Source organism: Parambassis ranga, chromosome 20, assembly GCF_900634625.1.
Source record: "Parambassis ranga chromosome 20, fParRan2.1, whole genome shotgun sequence".
NCBI lineage: Eukaryota > Metazoa > Chordata > Actinopteri > Ambassidae > Parambassis > Parambassis ranga.
The window spans coordinates 4,165,255-4,188,260 of record NC_041040.1 but is presented as its reverse complement, the minus strand read 5'-3'; the positions used below and the strand labels follow the sequence as shown (position 1 = coordinate 4,188,260).

The window sequence follows — 23,006 nt, the reverse complement described above, 5'->3', positions numbered from 1 at the left end:
AGTACATTTAAGAAGCTGTTTGGACAGATGTTACACACACACACACACACAGAGACAGACAGACAGACACACATGCACACAGAAAATGCAGTGCAGTTGTCGCGCATGCGTGTCCTCTGTCATGTAATGACAGCTCATTCTGGGAGGAAGCTGGGCAGACACCAGCTGTGCATCATTTACCATGTAACACACACACACACACACACACACACACACACAACTGCTGAGTAAGGTGATACAGAGTCTAATGGTGAGAGAGGTGAAGTGCACAGATGGTGACAAACACACACACACACACACAATGGCAACAGGCAAACATAGCTGTGTGGCTTCACACGTGCCATGATGATGGCGGTGAAGGTGGCGTGCGGTGACATCAGCGTTGGCTGCCTCGGACCAGCAGTCAGTCAGGACACAACAGCAGATGCAGCGAGATTCATTCATCCAACTGCTCTGCAGTGAATAATGGCCGCAGCGCCAAGCGGCCCACACACAATCTGAGCCGCCCCTGCCACGAAACCCACGCGGTCAGCGAGGAGCCGCCACCAGCGGTCCACTCACCACCATACACACGGAGGGATGTGATGTGTCACGCTGTCCTCACACACTGACGTTGTGAGTAGTGCTGTTATTTCAGGCACCTGCTGGCTCAAAGGGAAATGTCATCTGACACACCGTGCTAACATGCTAACAGCAAAGCTAGCCTTATGTAATACCACTTTAAAACACTAGATGGTGTATTGAATAAATGTATGTGTCGAGTCTGCCCTCAGTCCAACATGAAGAATCACAGTTAGCAGCTTTGATGTCTGGCATAAAAAATGCATGCTTGAATTTAGCATGCTAACTAGCTAACTGTGGATTGTGTAGTACCACTGTGGGCCACTAGGTGGTGTAGTGAGCCAGTGTGCCTTCATTCCAAGCAGAGAGGCAGGATCAGTGCTGGCCTCGTTTCCTGTAAAAGTCATCCAGAAATCTCCCTGAAGCTCGAAGCTCATCATAAAGTCTGTTTTTAAAACTCTCAGACTTCATGAACTCCGCCAGCCCCCGTCTGGTCTCTGAACCAGTAACGCTCTGACTGCCAGAGCCGCCTCACACGTGGGTCGTCTTTGTACTGAGCGTCCCTTAACGCAGCACAGGCTTCACGGGACAAATCCCAGAGATGCTGGTTAGGAGGACAGCAAAGCTCCGACAGACATCCAGAGAGTCTGCGGAGCGGCGTGCTCGGGATTTGTCCTGCGTGGATGATGTCACGAGGCTGCGAGCAGAGGAGCTGCAGATGAAGGTCGGCTCAGCAGGAGCTCCCAGCGCTGCCTGAAAGCAATAAAAGCTGACTCAGTGTCAGAACTCAGGATTTACCACACATACGAGACGGGCTCCTTCAACAGGAGCTCCTCTCCTCCTCTAATAAAGGAGGCGTTGCTTCTTGTTGCAGCTGGATCTGTGACTGTGGCAGAATTTGAGTCACACCAGCTTCCATTATTACAGCTGTGACTTCTCTAGAGTGCAGACAGAAGCTGCAGCTTGTGTGTGAGGGACGGACTGACAGTGCCATATAAATAGAGTCATCACAGGTGTACTGACAGCTCAGTACAGATGAGGACAGGCTCCGGATTTAGAACCCTTTAGTTAATGTGCCACAAACAGACTGGACTCTCTCTGTCCTCCCTGATTAAAGCCGACCTGATTCTGAGAAGACGACAACAAAAAAAACGTCTGCAGGCACGTTTCCCTCTGAATGAAATTCAAACGGATCTATTTTTATCTGCAGGGAGTATTTTTAGCAGCAGTGCTGGATCTCTGCAGAGCTCACTTACACCGCTTCAATATTTAACAAATGGAGGCGGCTCACTCAGAAAATATGGCTGCTGTTGATGTGGCTAAAGCGAGCATTAAATATGAAGCTAACAGCTAACAGCAGCAGCAGCACACTCACTGTACATCGTTCATGACGTGTGTCCCAACGCAGCCGAGCTGATGGACACTGCAGGACACACACATCACAGTGTCCAGGACACGCTAAAGTCACAACAGTTAGCACTAATGCTAGCTAGCTGAATAATGATGCTAACCATTGTTAAATAAAGACAATAAAAACCAAAGCTACACAGAGCTACGGCTATACATACAAACAGCACCAACAGCACAGCAGGCTAACAGTGAAGCTAATGCTACACAGCATGCTGGGCACTGCTCTGATATGTTTATGTAGCATCTTGACCATCGACACACACACGGGCTGAGGCAGCGGCCATTTTTCCTCTTTTCACCTGTCAGGTGTATCACCCGCCCCCCTCCTCATCCTGTTTGTTTGTTATGGAGGAAGCAGGCCGGCTGAGACGGGTCGCTGCACAAACAAATGTTTGTTTTGCCCTTCGCAAACCCCAGAGATACACACACACAGATACACACACACAGAGATAAACACACACAGTGACACACACACACAGATACACACACACACAGTGACACACACACACAGATACACACACACACAGTGACACACACACACAGATACACCCACACACAGTGACACACACACACACAGATAAACACACACAGTGACACACACACACAGTGACACACACACAGAGATAAACACACACACAGTGACACACACACACAGAGATAAACACACAGTGACACACACACACACAGTGACACACACACACACACACACACAGATACACACACACACACACAGCTGTCTAGGTTGAATTGTGTGTGTGTTATTTTCTTCTTGTTCTAACTTTAAGTTGTTTTTGTGTTATTTATGTATGTTTCTATGAGCAGGGTGTGTGTGTGTCTGTGTGTGTGTGAATGGGGGTGAGGGTTGGGGGTGTGCATGTGTGTGTGGTACCAGCTGTTCAGCACTTATTGCCCTCACTGGGAGTACTGAGGGTTAAAGGTGGAAAGAGGGAGAGAGGGAGGATGGACAGATAGACAGACAGACAGATAGATAGATAGAAGGAATAAAGGATGGAGGACATAGAGGAGGAGACGTCACATCAGAATGAAAGAAGCAGAGAGAAGAGAAGAAGAAGAATGATGGAGGGATGAGAGAAGAAGAAGACAGGAGAAAAGATTGACAGAAAATAACAGAAGACGTATTTTAAGAAGAAGGAATTCTGCTGCAGAGGAGCTGGACGGGTGGATGAAAGGAGCCGTCAATCAGCGTGCAGGGTCAGAGGTCGGGTTGAGGAGGCGGGTCTCTACAAGCCTGAAAACACAACAGAGGAGACGGGTCGCCACACGCCGATCGCCCTATCTCCTCCATCTTTAACATCCACTGCTACACCCCTCCACTCTGACACCGGTGGAGAGGAAAAGAGGAAGAGGAGGAGAAGAAGAAGAGGAAGAGGAGAAGAAGAAGTGCTGCATGAAACTGCAGAATCATCAGAAAGAAAAGAGAAGAAGAAGAAAGGGGGGTAAGGAGGGGGGCGCCCTGCGGGGCCGCGGACACTTTAATGAGAGACGGATGGATGGACGGGTGAAAGGAGGGCGGGCGCATGATTTATTCAGAGGGAAGGGGGGGGGGGGGATTAAGACCAGAAGCTGCCACCTGAACCACATGAACCACACACACACAGTGACACACACACAGCGACACACACACAGCGACACACACACAGGTCCCACAGGACCGGGCCCGCGGGTTTGAAAGGCTGTTAATTGTCGCCAACACGACTTTAATCAGATTTCGGCTTCCACCCTCATCACACATGCTCACACAGACACACACACACACACACCCACCACACACTGATGCAGTCACGTACACACACACACCAGCCCGTCCCATGGGGTGTGTGAATGTGTGTGTGTAAATCAGATTTTGGCGTGGAGGTGTGGTCATTAGTGCCAAGTCCCATATGCTGCCCGCCGACAGTGGAGGGAAAACCCCTGGGAGACACACACACACACACACACACACACACACACACACACACACACACACACACACACACAGACACACACAGCGCACAGACACACACACACACACAGTGCACACACACAGCGAGCACATACACACACGCACACAGAGTGCACAGAGTGCACAGGCTCTGACACACACACACTGCATGACTGCAACACAAGTGATAATACAACTAACAAGACCAACACAACACAGCTAATGTCAGTGGGTGTATGAACAAACAGCTGTCACAGTGCTGTAACACACACACTAATTATTGATGATTTATCAGCACCGATCGATACAGCAGCCACAGAGTTTAATTAAAACCAGACAAATGCATCAATTCTAATTACTGAGAGGTGGAATAAAGGTTTGGTTCCATGTTGAGTTTGATATGAACAAAAATGAATAAAAGTTACTGAACCACTCGTCTGATCTCTGCTCACACACAGCAAGCTGTGAGAGGAGGAGGAGAGGAGGAGGAGGAGGAGGAGGAGGACGAGGAGGAGGAAGAGGAAGAGGAGGAGGAAGAGGAGGAGGAGGAGGAAGAAGAGGGGGAGGAGGAAGAAGAGGAGGAGGAAGAGGAGGAGGAGGAGGAGGAGGAGGAGGAGGAGGAGGAAGAAGAGGAGGAGGAGGAGGAAGAAGAGGGGGAGGAGGAAGAAGAGGGGGAGGAGGAAGAAGAAGAGGAGGAGGAGGAGGAAGAAGAGGGGGAGGAGGAAGAAGAGGAGGAGGAGGAGGAGGAGGAGGAGGAGGAGGAGGAGGAGGAAGAGGAGGAGGAGGAGGAAGAAGAGGGGGAGGAGGAAGAAGAGGAGGAGGAGGAGGAAGAAGAGGGGGAGGAGGAAGAAGAGGAGGAGGAGGAGGAGGAGGAGGAGGAGGAAGAGGAGGAGGAGGGGGAGGAGGAAGAGGATGATTCTGATTCTGATGTTTCACTGGTTTGTGTGTGTGTGTGCAGGGACTCCAGCTCTAGGGAACCCTGATGAATACATAAGTACAGATGAAGAACAGCCCTCTCTCTCTCTCCCCCACTTCCCCCTCTCTTTCCCCTTTCTCTCTTTCTTTCTCTCTCCCTCCCTCTCTCCCTCTCTCTCTCTCTCTCTCCCCTTCTCTCTCCCCCTTGGCCCCGCCCCTCCCCCCTCATCAGTGCATTAATGAAGACATTCATCTCTCTCCCTCCGTCATCCCTCCGTCTCTATTAAAACCTCATTTTCTCGCCTCCATCCATCCATCACTCCGTTTCTCCACCCTCCCTCTGCTCCTCCCCCATGACCTCCCTCCTTCTCTCAGTGCATCCTTCTCTAAACTTTTCATATCTTTAATGTGCTCCTCACCCTCCTCTTCCTCACCCCTTGCTTCTCTTTTTCCCCCTGCTCCTCCTCCTCCTCCTCTCATTAACTCTCTCCCTCATCACACTGGGCCTCCGGCAACACATATGGCAGTCATGCTTCCACACCATTAAATAACCCCCCCCCCCCCCCCCCCCACACACACACACACACACACACACACACACACAATAATGCCAACTGGTGTCCCCTGTTGCTGCCTCCTGCCTCCTGTCGGAGACGAGGTCCTGCCACTCATTTAATCTCCCCTCCATCCTCCTCGTCCTGTAATTATCCTCCCTCTCCTCTCTCTCTCTCTTTATCACATTAACTTCTATGCTCCCTCGACCCATTTATTATTGTTCTCTTCGCTGGCTCTTCCTCATTGTCTCACACTCTAAATGCTCCAGAAAAAAGTGTGTGTGTGTGTGTGTGGGATGGAGGAGCGGTGGTGCTGGTGGGGGGGGGGGTTTGAATGAGTGGTTTCCAAGGCAACGGAGCCACACTGCCGCAGTGGATATGTAGGGGAGGAGGCGGGGAGGGTGAGAGGGGTAAAAAGTGAGAATGAGAATGAAGGAGGTGTGTGTGTGTGTGTGTGTGTGTGTGTGTGTGTGTGTGTGTGTGTGTGTGTGTGTGTGTGTGTGTGTGTGTGTGTGTGTGTGTGTGTGTGTCAGATGAACTTGACTTGTGAAGAGCAAATTAAGGCAGGGAGAATAAAAGGAGAGCAAGAAAGTCAGAGTTTGAAAGTGAAAGTGTTTTAAGTAGAATGTGTGTGTGTCCGTGTGTGTGTGTGTGTGTGTGTCCCTGCACAGCATGGATGTCAAGAGCATTGCTGCAGTGCCAAGGGCGGAGAGACACTGCCGCTGTACTCTCTCTCTCTCCTTCAGACACAGGTTTGTCTGCTGTCACCACCATGACTGTAATACAATGTAAGGGTCCACACACACACACACACACACACTGAATGAATGAAGTGTGTTGACACGTCATGAGCGCGCCTACAACTGCTCTTGTGTTACAGTGAGTCAAACAGCAACTCATCCACCCTCTAACATGGCTAATAAAGCTAGCTAATTTAGCATCCAAACCTGATTCGCTGTATATTCTGGAGCTAATAAGCTAATGCTAATGTGATGCGGCCGTCTGAAGTGTGTGTGTGTGTGTGTGTGAATGGAATGATGTAGTGGTGGGGACTGACAGCTGAGCAGAGACAGCCTGCACTCACTGGCAGGTCAACAGGAGGATTTGCAGAGCGAGGCAGAGCGTGTGGAGGAGTTTACGAGGCGACTCATTAGTTTGTGTTGTTTGTAACACTTGTACTTTTTATGCTGCACAATCCGACATAAAGCTGTAGCCTGAGAGAGATTTACAGCCGAGATAGAGCTGCGACTTCCTCCGCCTCTGTTTGGACCTCAGCATCAATTTAACCTCCTACTGCTCCCACTGACACACACACACACACAGCCACACTGCACACACACACACACACAGCCACAGCCAAAGTGTAAAATGGCCAAAGGCACTTCCCTCTCACCGTGTGTCCTAAAACAGTCTATTTCAGTCAGGGCTCGCTGCAGGAAATGAATTCAGACGTGCACGTGCATGCACACACACACACACACACACACACACACACCTGCAGCCGTGCAGATGACAGAGAGAGTGATGATGATGATGATGATGATGATGCAGAATGTTCAATAATAGAGCAGGTGGAAATGATAGGGATCTCTGCAGCAGGAGGATCCACACACAGCGTGAAGGCACTGAGCTGCAGCTCCCTCCTCTGGCGGGGCTGGAAACTGCAGCCCTGCAGTCACCCTTTGCTCAAAGTCACAAGTCAAAGCAAAACGCCACACATTAGAGCAGGGCAATGACCCGAAAACACACCGAAACCGACATTTAGACACGGAGGAGAGGAGCACAAACACCGAGCCAGCCAATCGACCCGAGCTGCACATTTTGGGTTCGATGCAGATGAAGAGATGAGAACAGAAAGAAGTCAGGTGTAAACACTGCAGAAGAACTATTTCTTCTTTCTTCAGACGTTACAAATGCCACACGATATGCAAAGGAGTCAAGACGAGGGGAAGAAGTATCTGATGCTGTCATACTACATGTTGAAGGATGTGGCTGTGGAACACAGTGGGTTTAAACAGCTCCTTAAAAACACTCGACAAAGCATACGCAGCGCTGCACACATGTATAAAGCATGCTGCAGCTGAACTAACATCTGTCAGGCACTCTGCAGCCCTGTCCGACCTCTGCTCGAGTATGGGGCTGTACAACAGATGCCCCAAGACGGCATATTTTAATAGTTGAGCATATTTAACTCTGTGTGTGTTTGTGTGCAGAATCACTCAGGTATTCAGACAGAAATCAGCTGCAGGAAGCTGCAGGACAGACAGAGACTCTCTGAGTGTTGGTCATGTGACTGCTGCTCACATGTGGCTCCATCATGGCGTCCTGCTGGCTGCTGAGGAGGACAGGACTTTATGTTTTTACTTAAGTAAAAACTCTTTATTTTTATATGTTTTAAAATGTGTTTTTATGATTTAAAAGCTGTTTCAGCTGACAGTGCTGACTGTGATGTGATCCCTCTGTCTGTGTGTGCACCATGAGCCCTGACCTTAGGGTGCAGCATTCTTAAGTGCATTAACAGATGAACCATGTCCACACACACACACACAGAGCGTGGTGGTGTGATCCGGCCGCTCTTTGCGTCTTAAAGCATGTATTATTGATTGGAACAAGCAGCAGTGAAGTGGAGCGCGGCGCTACAGCTTTGTTCAAGGGCAAAGCAGCAAGTTAGCCACTTAGCAGGCTGACAGTAAAGAGAGCGAGGGGCGAGAGACACAGACTGAGAGAGAGAGAGGGAAAGGCTGCATTTTATGTTGTGGAGTTTGTTCTGTAGTAGGAAAGTGTGTGTGTGTGTGTGTGTAAGTGTGTGTGTGTGCAGTTCACATCTATGTGACAGGTCAGACATCCTGAGAGGCTGAACGGCACTAAACCCCCGGCTGGACAAATCAACAAATCAATCACTGACCTGAATGTTTATACAAACAGCCTCAGTGTGTGTGTGTGTGTGTGTGTGCTATTTTCCTGCCTGTACAACACATCCAGTTCAGTGCAGCCTCTGACACAGCAGCAGCAGCAGAGTTCACTGGAGGTCTTGCTTGTTTGGACACTCCTGTATGATTAATATACCAAATACTGTTCTTTACTCCACTATAGTGACGTCCATCAACACAACACTCACACTGTCAGAGGCAAACACACAAACACACACATGTTCTGCAGACGATGGAGATAAAGATTACAACGATCGCTCAGGAAAATAAAACATACGAATAAACCCAGCAGCTCTGTTTCCTCCGTCCACCTCCCACACATTCAAAACTCCCAGTCTGCACCTCAACTGTGGGTCACTGCCGACTTGAGGACAATTCATGCTTCAGCAGAAAAACACACTGCAGGTCAGAGAGTGTGTGAGTGTGTGTGTGTGTGTGTGTGTGTGTTTTCTGACCGGAGTTCAGCAGCTCCTGCTCCATCACTCCACAGCCCAGAACCTCCATCCAGTCGCCCTGGAAGAGCACCTCCATCTCAAAGGAGGGATGTGTGAAGGGGAAGTAACAGTCGACCCATCTGACCTCCAGATCTGAGGAACAGAGGTATGAGGATGAAGAGGAGACACAGAGGACGATGGTGGAAGGAGGAAGATGAGGAGGACAAGAGTGGAATATAGAACAGAAACAGGTGTGAGGAAGAGAAGGAAAGAAAGGAGGTGAAAGACGCCATGATGAGGAGGTGGAAGAAGATGATGAGAAGAGGAGAGGAAGAATGCAAGACGGTGCGACAGAAGGAGAACAGGACAAGAGAAACAAGGAGGAAAATGAGCTGGAGGAGGCAGAAGGTGACGAAGGTGTGGATCAGTGCAGGGGTCTCACCTGCTCCGAACAGCGTGGTGACGAGTCGGGTCAGAGTCTGTTTCAGGTCGAACTCCACCAGCTTCACCGCCTCCAGGGTGTGGACTTCCTGTTTCTGAGGAGTGCGGCGGCCTCCCCGCTCAAACAGGGACAGCTCCTCGCCGCTCCGCACTTTAGAGAAGAGCTGAGAGACGTGTGGGGTCAGAGGTCAGGGGTCAAAGGGCAGAGGTCAGGGGTCAGGCGTGTCACAGATGAAAACGCGGTGTCTCGTACCTCGTGGTTGGAGAAGAGCCGCACTCCCTCCATCTGGTGGAAGACGGGGTAGTGACTGGCGTCGATCTCGTCCCGCCTGTAGACGTCTCCCGCCAGCAGGAAGGCATCCAGACCTGACCTGACCAGCTCCCTCTGGTGGGCGGACGTGTGAGCGCGCAGCATCGTCGTCCTGCTCACACACCACAGCAAACACAGACGTGTGTTACAGACACACGCGGCCGCAGGACGGCGTTCAGCACAGCTGCATCGTGGCTGCTGATGGAGGCCCTCACCTGTTCAGGTAATAGTTGTCTCCTTGTTTCCTGCTGGGGTGGTCGGGCGGGATCAGCAAGCTGTCAGTCAAACAGAGTCAGAGCAGAAGTCTGTGTTTTAATCTTTACAGAAACATCTTCACTGCAGGAATCCTCCCAGAGAACAGGAACCTTCCTGCTGACCTGTCAAAGTTCTGCTCCACGGTGACCACGGGGCTCAGGTTGTCATGGACGGAGAAGAGCGGGTTCCCCCAGCGGCCGGTGTAGGCGCTGTGGACGAACAGAGAAACACCTCAGACTGCTGTTCACATCAAAAATGATTCAGGTTACAAATATGATCAATAAACATGCCAAATATCTGCAGATTTCAGCGTCTCCACTGGAAACAGTTCACCGTCTGTGGTGCAGCGTGTGAACTGAATATTTGGGTGATGTTACTGGAGAGAACAGAACAGCAGTTCCAGCTCAGCAACAACAGATAAAGAAACAAAACAAGTCACATATAAATGATTTGAGTCATTGTTCAGTTTGAAGACACATCAGGGAGAGATAACTGTGACTAAAAGTCACTGTGATCAAGTTTCCTTGTTCCAAAGTTCCCAGCAGCCCTCAGGCCTCCTCATCAGCTGCTGTCCTGCTGCTATCAGAGCACAGAGGCTCCTCCAAAGACTAAAGTTCACGACCTGTGAAATGGCAGAGTCATAAACCTCCGTCAGCCCCCAGACCCCCACTGACTGCCTAATGACTTATTAATGCAGCATTAATGTGCTCACTGCTGTGTGTGTGTGTGTGTGTGTGTGAGTATCACTGGCAGTCTGATGAGGTTTCACAGCAGAGCAGCAATTAATACAACACACACACACACACGATCAGGCCCTTCTTCCCTCCAGCTGTTGACACCTGATTGGCTGACGGCCTCACTGACCTGTAGAAGTGAGCTTTGATTCGCTCTTTGATCAGCCACAGCGGATGATGCGGCTGGTTGTGAAGGTTGCATCCGACTTTGGCCAAAATCTTCGGAGTGACGTTGGTGAAGACATCGCGGGGGTACGAGTGGCCCAACACCTCCACCGAGTCCTGACCAATCACGGGCCGAGGGGCGTGGCCATCTGTGCCAAGGTATCTGCACGACGCCGCGCCGCCATTAGCCCAGAACTCCGACAGGAGGCGCTGAAGCCGAGGACGGGGCCGAATCTGAATGCAGGGGAGCAGCGACGGGCCGAGGATCATGATGGCTGGTCCATGGAGCTGCAACACAGTCACATTAAATACTTTTGTTATGGTTTTATTTATTATTTTATATTATTGTGGTTTATTTAGCTCTAGTTCTTTGTTGCAGTTAAAATTCAAACACAGACTTAAACCAGTTTTGGTCATTGTGTTGGATCAGTAGAGGGCAGCAGAACCCACCAATGACCTTAACTCCATGACTGATGTGTAAATCCAGCTGCTTACTCCGTCACAGCGCTTACAGGTCGTCTTTGTCCAGAATGCTGCTGTTTCTATTCTGCTTCAGGTGGAAGTGTCTCTGACTGTGTGTGTCTGCAGCCGTTTGCTGCTCTGTCACAGTCAAATGAATCACTTCCAGTCGCCAGCGAGGAGGGGAAACCAGGAGGACGTGAATCAGAGGCGAAAAACTGAAACGTCAGCTTCTCAGCGGAGGTCAGGCGAGGTGAGAGCTGCGGCTGCCAGCCTCGTTTGTGATCGCATTAATGAACAAACATGGAAAACAGCAGAGGTTACGGCCAGGCACCGTCCTTCATCATCAGTTATCCTCACGACAGCGTCGCCCTTTTCATCCATCCCCCTCAAATATTTGTCCATTTACACACACACACACACACACACGGAGCATCCCTGAATAAGACAAAGGGTGTTGCATTGCAGTGGCATTGCAGCAAAATGGATTATTGTTCCTAAATCCATGAAGCTGTTACCTCTGCTCTGCTGCTGGTGTCATATTATACCTGACTGGACAGGCCAGCAGTGAGGTCACACAAAGACACACAAAACAACATTTCAAACTGGATTCTGCAGAACACCTGAAGGTCATTCAGACTAGCGCAGTACGAGCAGAGCGGCGTTCCTCTGACCAGAGCAGATAAAGATGGAATCAAAGCTGAAATCTTCCTCTGAGGAACAGTAAAGGTCACGGCAGCATCGCCGTTATTTGTCTTTAGCAGAATGTTCATAATTTGTCTGAAAACGGCGCTGAAGGAAAGGTTAGACCAAAACAAGCAAAGCTGCTCCCTCACAGGCCTCAGGAACACCGAGCTGAACTTTTACAAGAGAAACTTCAATTCAGAAAGACTGACGGCGGGCTCAGGTTTGACCTCAGAGTTCAGCCAAAGATTTTAAAAGTTAAACTCCTGTGGAGACATGTGGAGTCCACAGGGAGCGGTTTAGGTCCGCTCATGTAAATGTGTCCATAAAAAGCTCGCAGAGCTCAGGGCCACCTGACCTGTTTCCACAGTTACTCTCACAGCAAAGTTCGATTTAAAACAGGGAGTGAACAGATATCAGAAGGTATCATGACATTCCACCAGTCAGACCTGCTGCTAAAATAAAATCTTAAAAACGGAACCCTCCACTCGTTGCCTCCATCTTGGCTTCGTGCCTCCTCCTTCCTCCTCTCTTTGGGACTGACCTTCCTCCTAGCATGTGAACAGCACCATATGTCTTGTTCTCGTGGCGCCAAACGCCGCCGCTGCCACACATGCACATATTGAACGCCTACGCACACGCACGCACATGTAGAGTAAATATATACCCACGGTACGGAAGAACCTGCAGACAGCGTGATGCAGCCTTAATGAACATTTTAAATGTAACCTGAGACCGAAGGGCTGCAACACCAGCAGGTCACAACACGTCTGTACAAGTATGGAGGCCGGACACATGAAAATAACTGATATAAAATATGTTTCTTCACGTGTGACACACCCACACCCATCTGATATGGACGTTGTGGGCGGAACCCCATCAGACCTTTTTTCTGCACTCTTTGATTGGGTCTGGGCACAGCTGAGCCTGGGTTACCATGGTAACCACCTCATCACCCCTCCAACAGCATCATACATGTGTACAGCAGAAAGAAACAGAGAGCAGAGTTTACAGAGGGGCTGGATGAGTCCTGCGGGGCGGTCAAGCTGTTCACTGGTGAAACATCTCACACGTCTCATTTCTTCGTGCTGATGATACACAGCAGGGACCCTCAGGAAGCTCAACGCTGCAGAGACACGGAGAAGCATCAACCTGCGCTGTGCGGTCAGCAGGCCCGACTCCAACCGAACCCAACAAAAAGAAAGCACAGCTCCAGCCAGCCACTCCTCCTCCTCTCTGTTAGATGATGATGATGAGCAGCATGTGTCATTAATTTGTGAGGAAGCGTTCTGAACTTTCTGCAGACACTGTGCTGCTTGAGTTAGTTTGTGTGTCTGTGGACACTGGCTGTGTGGAGCGGATAATCACGACATCGAGGCATCTGAGCAGCAGCATGTGGGAGTCTGCGCCGCAGAGTCAGACTGGAGGTTTTCTTAATTTACTCTCGCTGCTGATCAAACTGTTTCCTTGAGCCGCCCTCGTCTTGTTTCATTTTCATACCAAACAATTAAAAAAGAATAAAGCAGCAGCAGGTATGACACACGAGTATGTAGCAGAAGATAAAATGTCCGCTGATGCAGGCAACTCTGGAGGAAGTGAAACATGATTCATCATGTGTGAAAGTTGCAGAGAAAATCCCTTGTTCGGTTGCCAAGAAGTTGTTCTGACTAACCAGCATGGCAGCAGCCAACGGGGAAGCTGTGATGTGACTTCTGACGAAAGGTGGGAATGGAGACGGCTGAAGGACGAGCTGCAGAGCGCCGTCCAAAACAAAAACACCGTCAAACCCACGGCCCGAGAAACGAAGCAGAGAGGGGGGCAAAACTACAGACTGCAGCAGATACGAAAACCCAGCGGTCGCCAAGGTTACAGTGTCACATCACACGTGATGAAATAGATGTCAGACGTGAACTTCAGTGACACGACAAAGATATAAAGCCTACACACACACACACAGTTTGCAGCAGCAGTTTTAGTGCAGAGGGATTCATTCAGCCTCTATAAAGTGACACACTGATAGAGCGAGGTGATAAATTACACACTGCAGAGGGAGGGAGGCCTATAGAGGGACACTGTATATACTCTGTGTGTGTGTGTGTGGCTGCAGACACACAGCTATAAGTGAGTTCCAATTTATGCTCACAGATTTGAATGCATAAATTGTAAAAGTAAATTTATTGATTCATTCACTAAGCAGGAAGTCAGCGGGAGGAGGACTCTACTCGGCATGCTCACACCAATGGTTCCTCTGTTCAGGCACCTTCAGCTGGACTTCAGTTTAATATCTGAAGAACTCTAACTCTTCGTATTTTGAGCTTTTGAAAATACTTATTTACAAAACAAAATCTGCATTTGACCCAAATTTTATGGAGAAATTTCCTGTGATGACTTTGTGAGTTCGATGAGTCACATCGTGCAATCTGTGCCATTTAAAGACCATTGTGGGTCTGCAGCTCCGTCATCACACCGATCGCTATATTTTACTTCTCTGTGTATCACTTTCATTCATGAAGATCAACACCACGCAGAAAGAGAGGCAGGGAGAGGCAGGGGGAGGCAGAGAGAGGCAAGGAGAGGCAGAGAGAGGCAGGGGGAGGCAGAGAGAGGCAAGGAGAGGCAGAGAGAGGCAGGGGGAGGCAGAGAGAGGCAAGGAGAGGCAGGGGGAGGCAGAGAGAGGCAGGGAGAGGCAGAGAGAGGCAGGGGGAGGCAGGGGGAGGCAGAGAGAGGCAGGGGGGAGGCAGAGAGAGGCAGAGAGAGGCAGGGAGAGGCAGAGGGAGGCAGAGAGAGGCAGGGAGAGGCAGGTGTCGGAGGTTGTGTAAGTGTCCGTGTTGGCGAGCGAGCGGCGTGTCGTGAACAGGAAGAGAGGTGTGAGCTGCAGGAAGTGGTCACCGTGCCAGAGAGGGACTCCCTCCGATGGGAGGGGGCGAGTGACACTGACACTCCTGCAGAGACAGAGAGAGAGCCACCACCTGTTCCTCCACACACACACACAGATCTGTTTCCATAGCTGTGTCTGAAGTCACTCCCTGATCACTATATATGGCCCTACACAGAGCCTACACCATGTTGTAGGGCTGTCCGAATTCTTAGTGAGAAATTATAGACCCCATATCGGGCCCTCAATGTATCCCACAATGCATCATGTCCATCCGATGGTCGCTACTTTTAGCCGGCAGAGATCGGCTCGTTTAATTTGCGACAGTGATGACGTCATTAACCGTGACATAAAATGAGGGAGGTGGAGTCTACATGTCCAAAAATGTTTTCATGGCAAGTTCACTGCTCGACACTGAAGTCCACATGTGGGGAGTGAGTGAGAACACAGCCCATGACTTCAGAGGGCGTTGACTCACAATCAGTTTCTCTACCCAGGATGCTTTGCACCTTCACCAGGTACCATCAGGGTGTAACCATCAGGCTCCATGTTCTTTCTTTCAGACGTTGGAAGTTAAAAATAAACAGATATTCAGGGCAGGTTTGAAGGAGTCAGAGTGTGAACATGTCCGACTCAGGGTTTGATTCCTGTTTTTATTGTCGGGTGAAGCACTCTTACAAAGTTTAAGTAACTAGTGATTGAATTTTATTTATTTATTTATTTATTTCACATCTTCGTCTCGTTTGACGACCTGATATTTAAACACAGGCCACTCTTCAGCCTGACGCACAGTATATAAGCCGTATATGCAGCCATAAAGCAGGACAGCTGCAGTATATATGCATGAGAATGTGTGTGTGTTGATAGCTTGGCCTGCAGGGCGGCTGAGCTGCAGCAGGATTTACGGCAGCTGTAGACGAACTGATCGGTCGATGCTGTGGCGTCTATTTAAAACAGGGTGTCCTGGAACAACCCTACATCCATCTTCATCCCCTGCACCTCCTCCTCCTCAAGACCATAAACTCACTGTCCTCCCCTCCGAAGCTGCACACTGCCCCTCATTCCTCCACTGATACACTCTGTCTTCCTCCTTCCATCCCATGTCCTGCCGGGGTTCTTCTTCATTTCCCTCTCCTCCTCCTTCTCCTCCTCCACCTCCTCCTCATCCTGCTTCCACCACAGTTAAGTCATAGAGGCAGGCAGCGTTTTGACAAGCAGCATTAGATCAAATGTGCAGCAGGAGAACACAACAAAGAGAGGAGGAAGAGGAAGAGGGGGGAGGAAAGAAGAGAGGAAAGAAGAGGGAGAGCAAACAAAAAGACATGTAGAAAAAGAAGAGGAGGAGGAGGAGGAGGAGGAGGAGGAGGAAGAGGAGGCGGAGGTGGAGGAGGAGGCGGCAGAGGAGGAGGAGGAGGAGGAGGAAGAGGAGGCAGAGGAAGAGGAGGAGGTGGAGGAGGAGGAGTGTCCGACATGATGTAGAAGGACGGAGTTTTTATGGTAGAAAAGTGCCGAGGCTGCAGCTCTTTGCCACCCGGCAGCTTCCCTCATACATCCAATTTGTTTCTCTTCACTGTGACACACACACACTCTTATATCTCTGTCAGGACTTTTGCTGACTCAGTAAACTCTCGGGACCCTCAAACAGGTCTGAACCCTTAGAAACATTCTCTGTCAGAGGACATGTCCTCATACCTGAGACACATGTCCACAGTGATAGACAGACAGACAGACAAAGACAAAACACACACACACTGAGCTGCAGCTCAGCAGCTTGAGGATTCAGCACATCCTGTTTGTTCTTCATCTCTGCTATTTGCAGACACACTGTCATGACAGGACCACACACACACACACACACACACACACACACACAGACAAACAAACACACACACACAGTTTGAGCTTACGCCACACTTCAGCAGTGACAGAAACTTTTTTCACTGATCCAGTCGAGGGAGGACTGAATGACCAGCTGACAAACACTTAGACTCTTAGACCTTAGTCAGAGTCCTCAGGAGCTGCTAAAGGCTCTGACAGTTAGCATGTAGCAGTTAGCATGCTGTTCCTCCAGTGTCCACTTGAGGGCATCACATATAGTCCTGTTTAGTTGCTAGAAGCAGTTCTTTAACAATCACTGTGAGTTCGACAGTGAAGACAAAACATCCAAAATGCAGAAAGACTGGAGCTCAGCAGCTTCAAGAACTTTTAACCTTCATGTTAGAAACGTTTCAACAGAACCAGCCCGTGCTGCCTGCCCGTTTGAATTATTTATCCTGCCTGATTTATTAATTTTCACTGTAACACCTGTTTTCCCTTTCATTACTATTTGATAGGCCTCAGTCTGAAACTGTCGTCATGGAAATGGAGTCCAGGCTGTGAAGCCTCGTCCTGCAGCACACAGTTCTTTATGAATACATGGAGGCTGCTCGTATTGATCGATTCAAGCCGCCGTCCTGTGGGACGCAGAGGGCCGATCGGAATCAATCATCCTCTGCAGCGCCGTCTCAAAGTGTTTTTCTCCCCTGATCAGTCAGAGCCAGCACAGAGTGGGGGTACAGCCTCCACAGCCCAGACTCAGTCAGCAGCTGCAGAGAGCTGCAGACAGAAGCTCTGAGTTCTATCATGAGGTAACATCAGGATCATAAAACATCCCGTCAAATACGATGCATTCAAGGAAGATTGGAAAAATAAAGCTCAGTGTTTTTGTTCAGTCATTGTTTGTGATGAAGAGTTCACTGTTTGACTGTCTATGTGCATTTTATAGAACTTTATTTCTTCGTCTGTTGGAGTTCGATGACCTGCAGAATCTGAATTTATTGTAAATGAAAATATGTTTTGTTACACAGATGTTTTCTTCATGAAAGAGTTAAAAAATGTAGGAGGTGAAGTTGAGCTCTGTGTTTTAAGAGAGAGAGGGAGAGAGAGAGAGAGAGAGAGAGAGAGAGAGAGACTGCCTGAACACCTGTTAACCTCCAAAGCTGTGTGTGTGTGTGTCTGTGTGTGTGTTTGTGTGTGTGTGTGTGGGGGAGGAAGTGTGTAGGAGTGTACATTCTGGCTGCACCACAGTAAACATATGCTGAGGAGATGCTACAGAGAGAGCAAATTACAAAGTGAAAATATGCAACACACACACACACACACACACACAGCATCGGAGGGGGTTTAATAGTGCAGCTCTTCCAGTTTCAGGGGATTGAGGGAAGCAGACGTGCAGTCGTCACCCTCACGCCGTCGTCCTCCGGGTGACACTGCAGTCTGCGGCTCATGAAGCACATTTCATGGCGGCGGAGTACGTTTACAGGTTTAACCTCATCATGTGAGCCACATCAGACGAGCCTGAGCCTGGTCTGAGCAGCACACGCCGAGGCCGCCGCCAGTCAGAGCACACCTACAGGTCGGCTGCTCGCCTTTCATCCTCACTCTGCTGCCAATTACTTTGCGGCTCCACTCTCCTCCGACTCTCCGCCTGCAGGCCTCCGTCTCTTTTTCAGCAGCCGGCAGCCAGGAAAACTTGAAAAGACGACTTTTGTTATGAAGTCTGCCTCTGTGCGCCGCTCGGCTCCTCCTGATAACCTGCAGAGTTCCATCCACAGAACATCCTCTGTGTTCCCGCCTTCATGTTGAAGAGTAAGACCTGCTTTTACAGCTGCGTGTCCGGTTTGATCTGTTTATCACTTCTTCAGGCTCAGAATCAACTCTCAAAGTTCAAAAAGTCACACAATCACAGGAGCAGCTTCCAGTCCGTATCACCCGGAACCTGCCGCATATCACACAGCAGTACTTCACAGCTCCCTGTCAACAACAGGAGGACACTGTGCCTGAAGATATTTCACAACAAATACAATAATTAAGTCACATTTGTGGTCCTGTAGTAACTGTATTCAGTGTCTGAGGCGACTGTAAGAGCGCTTCACGAGGCTGCCGCCATGATGAGTGTGAACACAGCGGCACAGCCACTTCTCCGCCTGTTTTATATTTCCCTGTAATCTTGTGTCAGGTCCTCGGAGAGCCCGACACACTCCGCTGCCTCCTTATTAGCAGCTGAATGTTTTATTTTCACAGTTTTACCGGCCGCTCGCAGAGACCTGGTGACGCCTCGCGGGTCATAAAAGATGGATTCAGATGAAGGACTGCAGCCAGAGAGGGAAAAGCCCTGAGCCAGGTCCCTCAGCCTGCCTTCAGTCCGCACAACACTGAGACTGACCGTGTGTGTGTGTGTGTGTCTTCATGACAGTAAGCACAGGAAGTATTAGGGAGGTTATATAACACACATGGACTATGTGTGAATAAGGTCTGGTGGGCTCAGCAGGTTCAGGAAGGGCTTTCTAGAACAGATGGAGGACACACACACACAGACACACACTAACATGTAATCAATTTGACATCCTGGGTGATATTTGGACAGCAAAGGACTGCCTCTCTTTCACCACACGCACATCATGGATGGTTGTAGACTGCTGCTGTACACTCTGCAGTCCCGACAGCTAATGTGTCTTCACATTGTGGTCCAAAGTCCGACAACCTCAGTAACATTTTGAAGTACATGATAAGTGAGCCAGGTGAGCCCACAGGGGCAGCTGAGACACAGCGAGACCACAAACATGGCCACACTTCCACAGCGCTGCCATGCTGCCTGAGAGGCGGCTAAAACTGTAACACACATGTAATTACATCACAGCTGTATGGGCACTTCACACGGCCATGACACTCACACTGTAGTGCAGTGACTCTGTTCAGCCACAACACAGCTCAGCGCTGTCACACACATCATCCAACATGGTGGACGTGGTCGTCACAGACACTTTCAGACTAGTATTGATAGAGACTGAGAGTCTTCGTTGTCCCCACAGGGATAATCTTTGTCACACATGGCTTCATGTTCAAGCAGCACAACATCCCAAACATACACAGCACCACATACAACATTCACGATATTTCCCATATCTCTGTGACAGATAACCAACTGTCCGGACACAGCAGCGCTCCTCCACGCTGCTGATGACCCGCTGCAGAACCTTAAACTTAATCAACCATCGGCACAGATGTTCCTCTCGGCCCGCCGGCCTTTGATTTGGACACTGTGCAGCTCCCACATCAAAGCACCGCCTCATTTTCACTGAATTATTATTCATTTCCCATCAATTACAGCAGGAATCAGGTTTGTTTACATCTGCAGCGTGACATTAGAATCAGCACACAAAACCCAGGAAGCAGCCAGAGGTCAGAAACATTCAGACAGACACGTAAACGCTCCGTGATGTTTGACTGACATTCAGAACACTTAAAAACTGTAAGCGCCTCATGTTTTATTCAGCACGAGGCTAAATGTCAGCGCTAGCTAAACTCATCATGTATTTTTATTGTAATATGCAAATATAGCACAGATCACAAAGGACAGACACACACACATACAGACAAACACACACACACAGGCACATACACAGGCACACACACACACACTGACACACAGACACACACAGACACACACAGGCACACACACACAGACAAACACACGCACACAGACACACACACCAACACACAGACACACACAGACATACACAGACAAACACACGCACACAGACACACACACACACACCAACACACAGACACACACAGACACACACACCGACACGCACACACAAACACAGACACACACACACAGGCAAACACACACATACACAGGCACACACACACAGACACACACACAGACAAACACACGCACACACACAGACACACACACACACAGACACACACACAGACAGACGCTGTCCACCTACTTCCGTCTGCAGTGAGTGGTGCAGAAGCGGAGGCCTGCTGATGAAGGTGGTGCAGGTGGAAGGGTGGATGGACTGGCAGCGATCAGGTTCGGGTCACAGGCTGACGCGTCCCAGACGGATTCTTCCACGGGTCTGAACACAGGAGGAAGCGATCGATGGCAGGAACGTCGGCAGCCTTGATCCGCCAGGCAGAAAGAAAGAAGACAAGACCCAAAAACTCAATCAGCAGCTCACAGCAGCGACACACAACAACAACACACTCACTTTATCCAGGAGAGGTTTCAACAGCTCGCTGAGCCGCTGGAAATTCAATTAATAAAGATATTCAACACAGAGGTGAACGGAAAACCATCCGTAGCCATGGCAACACTGCATGGCTGCACGTGTGTTGTGTCACATAATGATCGGCGTACTTCTCAAAAATGTTGTGTAGTGAACTCATGATTTTTATAGATTAACTGATCAATAGGATCAATAGGATTCTGCTTTAACTGTAAACTTAAAGTGAGAAATGAATGTTCTACTGCTCTACTCTACACTGAGACATGACACTCGTTAAGAAGCGTTTAGCGGCGCACCGTGAAGGGGCGCACTGACACACCGTCTGTTGATTCAGTCCAATCAGCTGGGACTGGAGGTAATCCTCCATTATTGATCTGCTGCAGAGCCGTCCATCAGCTCTGCTCACACACACGCTGCTTCACCTAATCCATCCCATAACAGCGGTTCAATGAGGGACAGGCTGTCCTCTTTACCTCTGTTATTATATATGAATACAACTGTGTGGACTGGTTAGAGTCATGCTTTAAAGAGGATCAGGGATGCAGATATTGATTAGTTACTCACCGCCCTAAAAGTTAGGAGGCATCTCAAAACACTCCAACACACACACAAACCATTGGCCCACAAAGACAGATGGGACAATCAACAAGATCGTTAACCAGGTTTTTACCAACACACACACACACAAGCCAGATACATTGGTCCACATCAGCACGAACATGACCACACACACACACAGACAGACACACACACCATTGTCATTGACCTTTACACCAAAAGACAGCAGGACATCAACAAACAGGATGTGTCTCTGACCTTTCACACATCCACTGCTAAAGAGCATACTGTACACACACACACACAGACTTGACTTTGTGAGGACCCTTGCAGACACAGAGGAGCAGGACTTTGTCACACACAAACAGACCGCCCACCCGTCTGCTCCTACCTAACACCATAATACATAAAATACTTTCACCAAATAAGACTTAGTGTCAAAGCAGCTGCAGTCTTTTTACAGGACATCACGATGCATTCACAAACACTGTTATTACATTCCTTCATTACATGTTCCAATATGGATAAGTGTAAAAGCTTTGATTTGTACTTATATTTTATGTCTCTTATCTTTTGTAAATAATGTCTGTACTGTTTACTTCTACCATTAGAGGTTATGTTAGTGTGCTGAGTGCCTGTACCCTCAAAGACAGTGGCCATTCCTTTCAGGATAATAATGTCCAAATCCTAGACAGGGAGGACAGATGGTCTAAAGGAGTCAAAGAAGCATCTATGTGAAATTAAAAACCCTCTGAACAGAGGAGGAGGTCTGAGGCCTCAGCTCTCAGCTGTCCACAGCTCTGTCCTTCATCCCTTCCAACAGACTTCACTCACATTCAAACTCTAAGGATGGGCCTTCAACTAGTCCTGCACATGGCCCAGACAGGTTCTGGTCGTGAACTGACCATTACCCAATTATAGGGATCTTAGTCATGTGAGTTCCTGCAAGATCCACCCACAGAGGTCCTGAACACATAAAACTCAGATTCCCAACCAGAAGAAGACACTTGGAGGAAGAAAACGTCTTCAAAACACAGTCCTTGAGTCCAGCTGCCTCCATTTAAACTCTTGGAAATGACTCTGACCTGGATGAATGAGAGCGTCCACAGATACAGAGAGCCTGCATGTTGCTGCTGTAATAGTTGGGATGAATAAAGTTCTTCTATTCTAAACAGAAGACTATTGAGGATCTATATTTGTTGACTCATCATGAAATCATGTCTGAAAGGAGTTTTAACTCTTTGCTGGCTCTAACCTGGTCAGATAACCTGACAGGAAGTCACACTGTAACCCGCCTGCTCGGTGACCTGTGTGTGTGTAGAGTCTAACACATGCCTTCCTAAAGCCGGGCTAACGTTACAGCCCGTCAGGTGTGTTCGCAGCTACCCACAGCTACAGGGAGGATCTCAGGGGAAGCCCAGCGCTGTGTGGGGCGGCACGCTGCCGGGCTGTGCGGTGGAGGGAGCAGCGTGGGTCAGTTTTAAAAAATAAAAGGTTACAGCGAGCAGAGCAGACTCACCTTCTGTGAAAGTCCAGAGTTAGGCTGCTGCCAGGTCGCCGCAGCTGCGCCTGATCCCTGTTAAGTTATAAGCGTTCTTGAAATATATCATTCCATAGTCTGTCTTAAATTAGTTTAGAGTATAATGTAGTGAATATACATTTGAGTTTAGGTAAACAAAATATAAAAATACGAAATTAGTTTGAAACTCTTCTTTCCGCT

The 23,006-nt window shown here is 49.1% G+C and overlaps 1 protein-coding gene across 1 annotated transcript in view; it reads right to left on the bottom strand.

Moving 5' to 3' along the window:
* The window catches only part of LOC114452861 (phenylalanine--tRNA ligase, mitochondrial-like), a 54,712-nt gene that overhangs the window by 31,601 nt on the left and 105 nt on the right, over positions 1–23,006 (bottom strand). The window contains exons 2-9 of the mRNA XM_028432377.1: positions 22,806–22,862; positions 20,447–20,621; positions 10,617–10,939; positions 9,875–9,961; positions 9,713–9,772; positions 9,441–9,609; positions 9,189–9,351; positions 8,768–8,899 (exon numbers count right to left, since the gene is read on the bottom strand). Of these exons, the coding sequence (XP_028288178.1) occupies positions 8,768–8,899; positions 9,189–9,351; positions 9,441–9,609; positions 9,713–9,772; positions 9,875–9,961; positions 10,617–10,921 (916 nt within the window). The 5' untranslated portion in view covers positions 10,922–10,939; positions 20,447–20,621; positions 22,806–22,862. The remainder of the gene's footprint in view (positions 1–8,767; positions 8,900–9,188; positions 9,352–9,440; positions 9,610–9,712; positions 9,773–9,874; positions 9,962–10,616; positions 10,940–20,446; positions 20,622–22,805; positions 22,863–23,006) is intronic.